The sequence below is a fragment of the Thalia democratica genome, chromosome 1 (assembly GCF_965202585.1).
Source record: "Thalia democratica chromosome 1, ktThaDemo2.hap1.1, whole genome shotgun sequence".
Lineage (NCBI taxonomy): Eukaryota > Metazoa > Chordata > Thaliacea > Salpida > Salpidae > Thalia > Thalia democratica.
In genome coordinates this window covers 91,826,678-91,839,649 of record NC_139165.1, presented here as the reverse complement: position 1 = coordinate 91,839,649, position 12,972 = coordinate 91,826,678, and the positions used below count along the sequence as shown (strand labels likewise).

Below are 12,972 nucleotides of genomic sequence, written 5' to 3'. Positions count from 1 at the left end.
AACCTCCGCGCACCCGTAGCTGTGCACTGCGAACACGACAACCATCATACAAAGGGTATTCTCCTCCGTCGAGAGCGCACACTGCGGTCCCAACGCCGACTCCCCGGGCCTCAAGCATCCGAAAGAAAAATGCAAAATGTTACCAAAAATTTTAACGTTTGTTTTTAGCGTAGTGGCCGCATTTTTTTTCCTTTTAGAAAATTACCTCTTCCCCGCCTCGCTTTGTTGAGCAGTTAATTTGCATATATCGAAATCAAAAAGTGATCAACATCGATCACTTTATTGCACCCCCACCCCTGCACGACGCACTTGACGTCACCTTCAAACTTCATCCCAATTTCCAGCAATTTGACGGGTTTTACGGTGTTTGTTTCATCGAAGGCTTTTTTCAAGTGAGTGAGCGCCAAGTCGTAAATTTTCAAACTTTTCATGCAAAATTTTTCACGAAAAATCCATTCTTCTCTTGCACCGATCAGCTGCGCTTTCTCATTCTTGTCGTTGCAGTCCTTCGTCCCTGCCAACACCTCCACCCAGTGGAAAGTGTGCTCCCTCGTGCTTCCACCCCGTTTTCTTCCACGGTTGGAGGCTTCCCGCAGTGCACAGCTACGAGGTAAGCGCGGGAACGGATGTGCGAGCTGTTATAAGACAGTTACAGCTTGATTCCGTATGAGGTAGTTGCGTTAGTAGCTAGTTTTGAGGAAGAAAATCACCTTTAAAACAAGAGTATTTAAACCTGGGGTAAATTTACTCCAGGTTAAGAATTGCTGATTTAAAGTTTGTCACTCTTTGAGGTAAAAAGCCAGTCCGAGTGACCAAGAACCAGACTAATATACATTTAGGTAGCCCAAAATTTAAAAATATTAAAAAAGACTCAAGCTGGTCAAAAATTTATCAAAAATGTTAAAGCTTAAATGTGTAAACTGCGACATTATTCTTTATGTTGAACTAAAATATGCTTTTTATAAATAAAAACTTTAAAACTACGTCATAAAAAAGCGATCTTCTTAAATTAGTTTTTGTCAAAAGAAAGAAAGAAAGAAAGAAAAATGTGAACGCTCACAACTAAGGTCAATGGATTGGTGTGGAGAAAGACCTTTCGGTCATCGAGCTGCACACCATTTACTTGTAACTAATTCTTTGAGCTAACTTTAAAACAAAAATGAAAAAATAAAAACAAAAACTTAGAAAGTAACTGAATATACAATTTTTTTTTTAAGTTCAAAAGTGGTAAGCACCCTTTTTAAATCCATTACTGCCAATATTGACCATGGAAACCATAGTTTTACAAAAAAAGCATCAATATTTCTGACAACATCAGTTTCGGTCAGTTTTTCCTGAAAAATTGCAAAATGCGCTTCTGCTCCTTTCAATAATATTCCTCTACTTTACCCTGGCAAGCTAGCAGGTGATAAGCGAGCAGAGAGCAACTAAAGGCACGCTGAAGCATCTCATTAGGTTTAAAGTCGACATGAAGTTATTGATTATTAAACAGCTTTTTTCTTTATGAATGAATTTTTATTCATAAAGAAAAAGCCGTTTACTTTATTGATACTGTCAAATAAATGATGAAAGCTTTTCGAATAAATAGTTTGGTTTATACTTCATTTGACAGTCTATTTCTGAGCTACATAGTTTTTCTTATTGAATAAAACTGTTTAACTGTCTGAAGAAATATAAAATTGGCATTTGTTCTGACACCAGATTCACAGCTTACACATTTATACATACTTAATACGCTTTTTTTTTTAAACAGTATAGCAGGTGCCGTCAAACTGCGGATCGTGGGCCAAATGCGGCCCTTAGAGCCTAAACCTGCGGCCCGCGAGGTGCTTTTTAGCTCAAAGCTTTCTTTTGTAATACAAAAAAACTTACAAATAGGCTCTTAGTTTATTTACTACTCTTTACTAGTGATCTATGTGATTTATTTTGTAATTTTTAGTCTTTAAAATAATATTCTTGTATTGAATATTAAAGCTGTTTTTACATAACAACGGCTTAAGAAGACTTTTTTTTATACAATGCGGCCCGTGATAAATTTTTTTAATGAAAATTGGCCCGTGACTTACTAAAGACTGCCGACCCCTTGCATCATATTTTATATCGTATAAAACTTTTAAATAATACCATTTTTGTTATTGTTCAATTAAAATCTACCACTAGTTTGAGGAATGTTGTTTGAAATCTGTAATTCAAAAGCTTTACTAGTAAAATGGCAATTAGCCTTCGCAATCTGGCTAACAGTATCTGAAAAGTACTTATTTAAAGTGATATTTTAAGTAAAGTTTTACTAATAAAAACTAAATTTGCTAATTTTTGTAGACCTTTGAAAATGAGAGATTTTGAAAACGCAAAATAAATTGTAATTGTTAAATGTGTTTTGTTTCTTCTTATTCCTAAAATAAATTTTATCACCACAATTGAAAACCAAAAAAATTTAAGAGAAGCATTTTAGAACTATTTCGAAAGAAAATTTTAAAAGTATGTTTAAAGCTCTTAACTTATAGCTTAAGCTCCTCAAAATTAGGCTAGACCTAGAGCCATTTTTATGTAATATTTGAATTATTTTTCAATGTTTACTTTTTTCGTAAAAAATATTGGTAACATTTAAGGAAATATATTAGTTGAATGTCTATGTTATTATTTACATTAAAATAATCGTAATTAAGTAAAAATAATTCGTCAAAAACTTAATAGTAATTTTCGAAAGAACATAATTCTTTTTTACTTAAACCTAAATCAGCCTAACTGCTACAAAAACTAATTAGATTGTTAGAGTAATCAGAATTTTTTTTTTATTTAAAATTGTCCAATCGAGTTGAAGTTTTTCAAATTTAACAATTAAAAATAACAGTTCACCATAACAATTTAAAATTACTTATTAAAAGTAGTTATACGAGTGCTAACCCTAATTAGACAGAAAATTTAAGACTAAATTTTCAAAACAAAATGGTATATGATACAAAACAAGGTGTATTAAATGATAAACTACTTGGTTTAGTTTTTAACTCTGCCTTAAAAAGTCACAATGTATTTAGTTTGCTGTGTTGGACAGAAGTTCTGAACAAACAGTTCTAGAACCACTGTCCTGACCAATTAAGAACACAGTCCAATGTTACTGTAGTCAAATCGCTGAAAAATGCTTAATGTTATCATTTCAAACAAGCTTTTGATCAGGTTTTTCAATTCTGCAGTAATGGGTTAATTATAATAGGTAGACAAAAGTGTAATAAACCTAAAAAGTCAAAGTGAATAGCAGTTATACGTTAATTTATATATATATTTAAAAGTGACTACTTACAAGTCATTTTGTTCAAGTTTTATATTTAAAATATAGATAAAGTATTTAACCATTTAAAAAAAACTATTTCTTATCAAGGATAACTTCAAAAAATATTTCTTTAAATAACACCTTTTGAGTTAACTTTTATTACCTAGTCAAACTATATTTTGTTATAAAACAGTTTGTATGCTATTTGTGAAATTACTTAAATTATTATTTTGCAATCGAATTTAGTACACCGTATATTTTATTAATAAGTTTTTTATATACTGTTTGAAAATGATAATTCAATGTTAACCATGCTTATTTAGCAGCCATAGATAGTATATGAAAGGTTATCGTAAAATATAATCCCTAAATTTAACGTCACACCAACAAAAAAATTAACTATTTAAATAGTACAGTTCGATCATCAGCCCACAAGCCTTTGGTAGGCTGGGACCGATTTCGTCCTTATTAGGATTCATCGGTCAGTCACAACCGAAAAATTCGCAGTCAGTAAAAACCGGTCTCAGTCTACTGAAGGCTTGCGGTATGATGACAGAATTGGTATGAGCAACCCTTTGTTAAACTTGAGCTTGTCTCATAGCATCAAAAGTTCAGGCTTAGGCTCTGCAGACTTTCGCTGATGTTTTGGTGAAACGTATTTAAATAGTATAAAGACTTTATTTTTGGATTGACTTCATAATAATTTTACAACTTGAATTGTATATACGATGATAAATCAAAAAAAAAAAAGACTAGGTGAAAATAATTGAAGTATTAAGTTGATGGATAAGTAACTCTCATTTGTAACTTAACCTGAAACTAAAAAAAAAAAGTTTGAAAATCATGAGAACACAGACTAGGAGATAATTTAAGCAACTTTTAATTGTTAAAAACTCTAGTACAATCCAATATTTAAAAATAGTCAAAAAAAATTAAAAAATCAATCAAAAAAATTTTATTTGAGCTAAAATAATTACTTGAAAAATACGCTCAGTATTTAGTACAAAACTAAATACTGTTAGAAGTGTGAAACAATTTTTTATTACAATACTAGGATTCGATTTCAAATTTCAACTAATCAATTAATTCACTACAACAACTACAACATAATGAAACGCTTAAGAATGGTAAAAAACTTGAGAGTTTCGGTAAAAGCAAAGCTTTTACATAATCAGTACGCAAAATTTCTCAGAAAAATAATTCAAAACTTTTTTTTATAAATTTTCACCATAATCACAAAAAACAAACTTCAAAAAAATAGCACTCTTTATAGAAATTTTACATTGTTTTATTAACTTCAATTTAATTTTATATATTGGGGCTTTAATTCATATAAAACAAAGAACAAATAAACTTATAAGTAAAAAGTTGCAATTAATTCATTAACAAAGGTGAGACTTTAAAAACTGAGGATATTTATAAAAAAATATTTAAACTTACTAAACGTAAAATGTTAAAAAGACAATTTTTACATAAAAACTTCTTCGTTTTTTAGATATCAAATCAAATTTAAAAGACAGTTTTTACATCAAATTTTACTTAAATTTTTTAATTTATTTTCAAAACTAACAAAAAAAGCATCAAAATAAATTACTCTTCCTCCCCATTAAAATTCTTAACCACGTTCTTTACCACGTTGTCTATGCTCCTCCAGCAATCATTGTCCTTATCAAACTTCTCGTCAAAATTACCTCCCACGTCCAATATCCTCGCCAACCTTCAAGAAAAAAACACTGTGTTAGAAAAATTTTATCAACATCGAAAAATCTGAAACGAAAACAAGTATCAATACTCTACCCAATACAAACATTGATGTCATACGTTCTGATGTTTTAAAAATTAAATTAAATTCTTATTCCTTTTGAACATGAACTTTATGTACTGATGAGCTTATTGAGCGAAAATTTGTTCACTGATAAAACTTTTAAAAAAATGATTTGTCTAATCATCTATGTACTACTAAGAATAGCTCAGCTTTTATTGTTTGTTATGCATTGATAATATACAACATTTATATTATTGAAAGAAAAATATTATTTTTTGTACTTATCCGGAAAAATGCTTATCCGGACATGTTTACAAAATAAATTTGCCCAAGATGTCTGGATAAGTGAATAAGCACTGTACTAAGATCAGCTAAATTGTTCTACCAACCTGCTGTCGATCGGCACTCGTCCCAGGAACTCTATTGATTTTTCCCTTGCCAGCGCTTCACCGCCGCCAGTGGAGAAAATGTTGGTGCACTCGCTGCAGTGGGGGCACACGTACCCGCTCATGTTCTCCACCAGCCCGCATATTTCCAACTGGATCTTGCGGCAGAACTGCAGTTCCCTACGCACGTCCCCTATCGACGCCATCTGGCGGATAGAAAATATTGTGTTGTTTTAAAATTTCAAACACAAAATAAAGATATAAAAAAAAACTTAAAACAATAGCTTGGCTTAATAATTTTCTGTTTTTATTTTTCTCTTGAAATAAATAGCTACTAATTATTTCAAAAACAACAGATGAGATATTTATGTAAAAATAAAACTAATGAACATGCAAAAGTTTTTCAAACTTGATTAAAAAGGCAGCTTGCTGTTGACATTTTGCTTTCTTGATTCTCCATTGAAACCAAAATTTAACTGTGCACCTTTTTAACTTAGTTTTAATTTATGTTTAGTTTGAAAAATGAGACTTCATAAAAGTTAAATTTTATCATAGTTCGTTTAAATAAGAGTTAATAATTTCCTTACAAAGTACGACTCCATTTAAAAGACTAAGCAAACTGCATAGTAAGTCATTTAAAAAATGCTGTGTAACAACAATGTTAATGTATTATTGACACTTCAACTTATCTCAGTAATGACAAACTTACTTGCGGAGTGGTGACGAGCACGGCCTTGCAGTTGGGAAGTCGCCTGATGCTCGTGATGAGGGCAAAGTGCTCATCGGAGGTGCCCGGGGGAGTGTCCACCACCAAGTAGTCCATTTCTCCCCAGTCCACCATGCCCAGCAGGTTCTGCTTGATGAAGGCCGTCTTCTTTGGTCCTACAAAAATTGAATATACAAAATAATATATATAGTTTATATATATACAAAAAATAGTTTATAATACAAGTATGTATAACTGTTTATTTTTTAGTCAGGGTTGCCACTCTTTAAGCCAAAAATTTTTCCTGAATAACCTTAAATTCCCAGAGTTTTTGTCAAATCCTTAAAAACCTTATTATTTATAAAAAAATAAAAATGTTTATTCTAAGAATATTGAAAAACTAGCCGCAAGGCTAAAAAATTCTATATAAGAACTTAAAAATTAATAAAATTAACTTTTGTGAACAAAGTATTGAAACTGGATTAACTAAATCTCATTCTAGATGTAGAAAAAAATTCCCTGAGATTTTTTAAAAATCTTTAAACTTCCTTGAAATTTTTAGAAAAAACTAAAACTGCCCTGAGTTTCCCTGAGTAAAAAAAAGAATCAAAATTCTCTGAGTTTCTCTTAATTCCCTGAATGTGTGGAAACCCTGATTAGTGTAAACAGCAAATAGTATTGTTAGCAATAAAAGGTCTTTTCTTTGGCCCTAGAAAATGTCAAATATTTATTGTTTAAATATAAGTGTATCTCCCTAATTGATGCATTAAATCATACAGCAATAAGTTATATTAGCAATAAAATCTTTTAACAAATTAATTAATGTGTTTTAGAAACCAAAATTGATCTTTTTTATAAAATCTATATAAAATCTAATAGCATCTTGATATTGAAGTTTTTATCTTTCAAAAAATCTTAGAGAACATTTACAAAAACGTTTAAAATTGTATTGAACGTTTTCAAGTTGTAACTCTCAGTTTAGAATTTCAAAATCACTGATTTTGTAAAAAATTATTCAATTATAACTTCCTGCTATTTAACTTTATATGTTACCTTGAAACTGATTATTCCCAAAGCATGTAAATAGCCTAGATCATTTTGGTAGATACACTTATATTTTAAAAACTCTTACTTAATACTAGTTTCAGATTACTGTTTTCGAAACTTGCGCTAAAGCTGCTAAATTAGTTTCTTTAATAGCTGATTTAAAGCCATATTTCTAATCAAGGCCAAAGGGGTCCATCTTATTTTACAAGCTGATCTTATTTGTGGAGTTATATCTTAGCGATGAGACACTGTTTAACATTTAAAAACTCAAAGTAATTTTTGTTATACAAGTGATCAACATTAATGAGTCAAATCAGTTTATATCTTAAATTTTCTAGAATTTTTCTAAAATTTATGTAAACCCAAAAGATTTTAAACAAGTGAGACAAGCAACAAAAGTTTACCACCTATAATTTGAAAATTTATACTAAAAAAGTTCATATCAAAAAAAAAAAATTATTTAAGAAAAAAAAATGATATCTATCCTTTTTTTATAAAATAAGTACTAAAAATGTTTTAACTTTTTGAGAAATGATAGCTGTAAAAATTGAAGTCTTCAGTTCAAAAACTAGAAAAAGTAGATATATTTTCAGTGATATTTTAATTTCTGAAAAAACTGTGGTCCAGACATTTTATCTGAAACTTTTTTAAAACTGAACATATCTCAAAAGATAGTTCTAATACTCATTAAAAAACTACTTATAATTCATACTTTTAATTTCCATGTATGAACCAATATTCATTTTATTTTTGTTTGAAAAAATATTTATTCACCCTGTGGCATTACACTTTTTAGTTTAATTGATGTCAAAAAGTATTTGTTTCATTTCGTTGGTTTTAAATATTTTCAAAATTATAAAGGTAGCAAAAGAGTTAATAACTTTTTATTAATATCTATTTATTAACAATATATTGAATTAACTATATTTATATTTTTACTATTTACTTTTCAACTATCTGAAAACTACTGAGTAAATATCGGAGTTAAAAAACACATCATTAAATTATTTTAATTTAAAATATCAACTCATTTTTAAAAATTGCACACACAAATCATAAATAAAACTTTTAATACTTACTAAAGATTTCAAATCTATATACCAAAAACAAGTTGTTTAAACAAAAATTTTTGGCTAGAAAACTATATTTCTATAAGAATTTATCATTGACAATATACTACATATTTAAAATCAATTAACATAATTTCATCTATTTTATATACCGTTGTGATGTAAAATTACGAATAAATTTAAAAAAACTCAAGTCAAAAAAAGTATTTTCAGAGTGTAAAAAAATAACATTACATGTACTCTATAAAAATTTTAGTAAAATAAAATTCCAATCAGTATAAACCATATAAAAACTTAATTTTTAATAGATAATTAATTTTAAAAACAAATGTAAATAGTTTATTTTATTTCAATATGTAAATATTTTTTTACTTACCTTTCCAAACAACAGGGTCGTTCTTTCCAATGAGAAAAGCAATGGACATGAGGGAAATGGTCCTGCCATTGGATGCTGGGGCCTCGACCGGGATCCACATGCTGTCTGCATTCTTCATCACATCGTGACCCTTGTCCACACCAAACATGGCGGGTATGGACGGTCCGCACAAGTCAACGTCCAAAACTCCCACTTTGTTTCCTGCTCTGTGGATACCGTGGGCTATCTGGACTGCCAGTGTGCTCTTGCCGACGCCTCCCTTTCCGGACATGACCACTATTATGTTCTTGACGTGGTCCATTTTTAAGTGTTATTTAACTTTCTGAAATTTTTACAGTTACTTTTTTTCAGCATAAGCAAAAATTTAAATTTTAGTTAAATTTAGCTCAATTGTAATTCTAGTTTGATTTAATTGTAACAGACCAGGTTCTTAAATTGAGCTACAAAAGAATTCGAGATTAATTCAAGATTTTAGAATGAGAAAACTAAAAGTTTATTAGTTAATAAATTTGTTCATAGAACAGTATTTCACTCAGGTAATCAATGAGGTTAATGAGATCCTCAATTATAATAAAATCTTTACTAAAGTAGAATAAATTTATTTTCTTACAAAGACAAATACTATTTACTTACTTCTTATAACAAATACCATTAAAATTAGAATTTTATTGTTTAATTGAGTCTAATGTAGCTTTTTGATTTAATTCATGTGTGAACGAATTTTAAATTAGATGAAGCATAATTAAACATTATGTAGCTTACTTACCTACTTGAAAAATATTTTGAAAAACAAAAACAAAAATTTTGAATTTTTATGTTCATGAAACAAAGTTTGATAAACATAGATAAAAGTATATTGATTTTCCAGGATGATATCTTGACTTTTGCCAGTCCACAAAAATTAAAGCATTTTTTTAAATAAATAAAAAACATGTTACTGCTTATTCAAAATAATAACTTATACCAGGGTTTCCAAAAATTAATTTCATAATTACCCCCTTGCAAAAACTTTAAAATTTGATCCTTTTACTATTTACCAACCAATTTACTTTGACATTCCTTACCAGTGATAAACTCTTACTAAATATTGCTCACTTTGGCGAACCCTGATCTATACCAGGGAAGTACAACCTTTAGTTGGCGGGAAACATTTTTCAATATTTTAGAGTAACCCTTTGTTGATTTACTATCTTAATTTCAAACATTAATAGTTATTACTACTGACATTTTACAAAAGTTTGATAAAATAAAGTACAAATTACTCAATAGTTGTTGTCATAAGAGTACTAATTAACCTTTAAAATAGTAAAAAATTCAAAGCTATTTTGTTTAAGTTATTTATTACTTTTTTTAACTATTCTAAAACTTGTTATACCATCAAAAACTTATTTTTTATCTTTTTAATCTTTTAAAAAGCTTTAATTTCAATGACCACTAATTGAAAGTTATTATTGTAGTGACAAGTCCTGATATTTTGTCAATATTTGTTAAATTTTACCAAATATGCATTTTAATTCAAGAAATAATACTGGAATAGTTCAAATTATGTATTCTTGAATTATTTCATTCAAATTTTTCCTAGTGTTTTTAAATTTTCAAGCATTTGAACTACTAACAAAAATTCACATTATGCCATTATCAAAAAACTGATATAGCCTAACAGGTATGAACCCTGATTTATCTTCTTTTTGTTGCTTTCCAAACTTTCTGAGTACAATTTATATAAACTAATAATAAAAAAACACATTATTGAATGGTTTTTTTTAAACCTTTCTTTGCTATAAATTTAATACAATGGTTTCACTGTGTTCCATAAAAAGTTTTTTTAAATCCTGCAAAGAACGTATTACCTTAAAGTCAAACATAACTAACTTGAAAATTCTAAACAGAAAAATATTTACAATTAAAATCTAAAATTAGATAACAATAAATTTACATATTCTTACACAGAGTTATTGCTTTGAAGTCACTCGTTTAGTTTTTTTTAATCACATGTAATATATGTACACAGCAGTTTTTAAGTCTAATATTATTTGTGTTTTAGTACTGTTAAATAAGTTCTATAAATAAAACTGGAATAAATTTACAAAGGACTTTACTTTAATAAATATCACCATAAGGGGTCCAACTTCTTTTAATCAACTAAATTCCTTTCTTATTTGTAAACCATACAAGATAAGTATATAATACTTGTTATAGAAAATTAAAATGTGCCTTCATTTTTGTTTCCTCCAATGCTTTTAAAGTAACTTGCTTCAAGTTCTCAGAAAACATTTCATGCAATATTAAAAACTTTAAATGCTTTTTTATGAAAATTTTAACTTTATATCACAAAAAATTTTTTTTTTGAAATTGAACAACATCTAGGTTAAAGTTATACCTTCTAAACCTCCTAAAAAGTAGTTCTTTATTGAATAAAAGTTATACTGCTTAAAAATATAGCTGGAAATTTGTGAGGGTAAAGGTTTTCAATGTAACAGAAATTTAAGCCATTTTAGTTTTTGTCTTCCATAAGGAACCTATTGAACTCTCTAACTAAGATAGTTTACATCTTAAAACGGAATTTTAAAAGCAGTGAAAAGCTTATAATAAGTAAGAGTAACTTTTTTTAAAATGTTTATCCCCTTGGCCATAATTCTTCATGAAGAGGGGGAAAAAGTTATATTATAATTCGGTACTACTTTGCAGAATTTCAAAGGCTGTCACTTGACTTTTACTAACTTTTGAAATTAAAAGTTTTCCTTTTTTAAGATATAACAGATTTAAGTATGAAACTTGAACAGGTGCTTTATTGAAGATACAAACCTAAACAATAACAAAAAATTACCATTTTATTGAAAATTTTTCTTTATCCATAGAATTTTAACAATTAATTTAATTTTTTTCTAATTCTATTTTTTTAAAATCAATAAATTATTTCTTGTATAAGTATATTCGTGAAGGTATGAAATAATGTTTCATTTTTAGTCATATTTTTTAACTTTTGAGGAGAAATTAATTTAAATTATGAAAGAAACATTTTTTATTAAACTTGAAGTCCTATAAAAATGTTAAATACCAGCATATTTTTAATTTAAACTAATAAATATATATACTCTACATATAATTGTATTGTTATAATCAATACCAATAATCAATACATTTTGTAACTACAAATGAATTCTTTTAGTCCATTCTAACCTTCAAAGCTTTAAAAAATATTTTGACATCCAATGGCATTAATAATTGAGTAAAGTTGCTAAAATCTAATAAAATATACTTATGATAACATAAAACAATAGTTTTAAATGTGGTGTAGTTTTTTTTGACAACTTGGTAACTTACTAAATACAATTTGAAAGCAATTCAAAAACTAAGATTACTTCAAGAAGATTTTTTTTTCTTGAAATTAATAAGTTTTGAATTTTAATAATAAATACTGGTTAAAATAGCTAAGCATGTTGCCATTATTGGGTGTCAATCAAAGAAAAGCAACTAAAAGTAATCATCAGATATAATTAAATCAACAGATATACAAGTGATACAATGAGCTTAGCAACACCTAATACCATCCTAAAAGATGATCCTAAAAAATCCTCTTTAAACTTTAAATTGACCAAAGATTAACCATGAAAATGAGGAATACTGAGAGAGCAGCACTTCTTTAGAATTGCTGTAATTTGGCATCTATAAGCATAAATTGATCTTTTAGATAAAAAATACTCACTGAAAGTTTAATTTAAAAAACCTTTAGCCTGACACTCTAAGGAAATTACTTCAAGTAGGTTAACTGAGTTTTGCAACCAAAAGTCAGGATGTGCCATGGTTTTGGTTGCAATGTTAAAAACTTTGAAATACTCTCTAATTTAATCTAAAACAATAATTAATACAAGTATTACATATTATATACATCAATGACATATTGGCCCTTGCCTTCAGTGAAATCAAATTGTGAATTCAGTAAAATAAAAAATTTAAGTTATAAAAAATGAAAATATTACCCTTTACACCTTTAAAAAACCCAAGCTTGATGCATAGACAACTTCATACAGCTATGAAGAAAATAGCTGTGGCTGTCTTCATTACTTAATGTCAACTTAATGTACCTCAGTGTTTGGTTTTAATGGAAACTGAGGTTTGTTGCTCACAACACATAATTGTTGAGTTTAAAAAGGTTTTTGGTTCAAGCTCTTTAGCCAAAACACCACAAGAGTTGCTTGCAGCAATTTAGATTTTTATAGGATAATTTGAAAGAGTAACTATTGTTTGAGAAGAGCATAATGAAAACATGTTGTTGTTTTGTAGGCACTTAAAACAAATATGAAAGATGCAACTTTTGTTTTCCTACACTGGTTTAAAGCTATCAGTATTTTAT

At 28.3% G+C, this 12,972-nt stretch overlaps 1 protein-coding gene across 1 annotated transcript; it reads right to left on the bottom strand.

Moving 5' to 3' along the window:
• Nucleotides 1-4,299: 4,299 nt before the first annotated feature.
• Nucleotides 4,300-8,936, bottom strand: LOC145849293 (cytosolic Fe-S cluster assembly factor NUBP2-like). The gene is made up of 4 exons (XM_082954458.1): nt 8,619-8,936; nt 6,129-6,301; nt 5,423-5,625; nt 4,300-4,985 (listed from the first exon to the last, which is right to left on the bottom strand). The coding sequence occupies exons 1-4, from the start codon at nt 8,917-8,919 to the stop codon at nt 4,859-4,861; spliced, it is 804 nt and encodes a 267-aa protein (XP_082810584.1). The 5' UTR covers nt 8,920-8,936; the 3' UTR covers nt 4,300-4,858.
• Nucleotides 8,937-12,972: the final 4,036 nt, after the last annotated feature.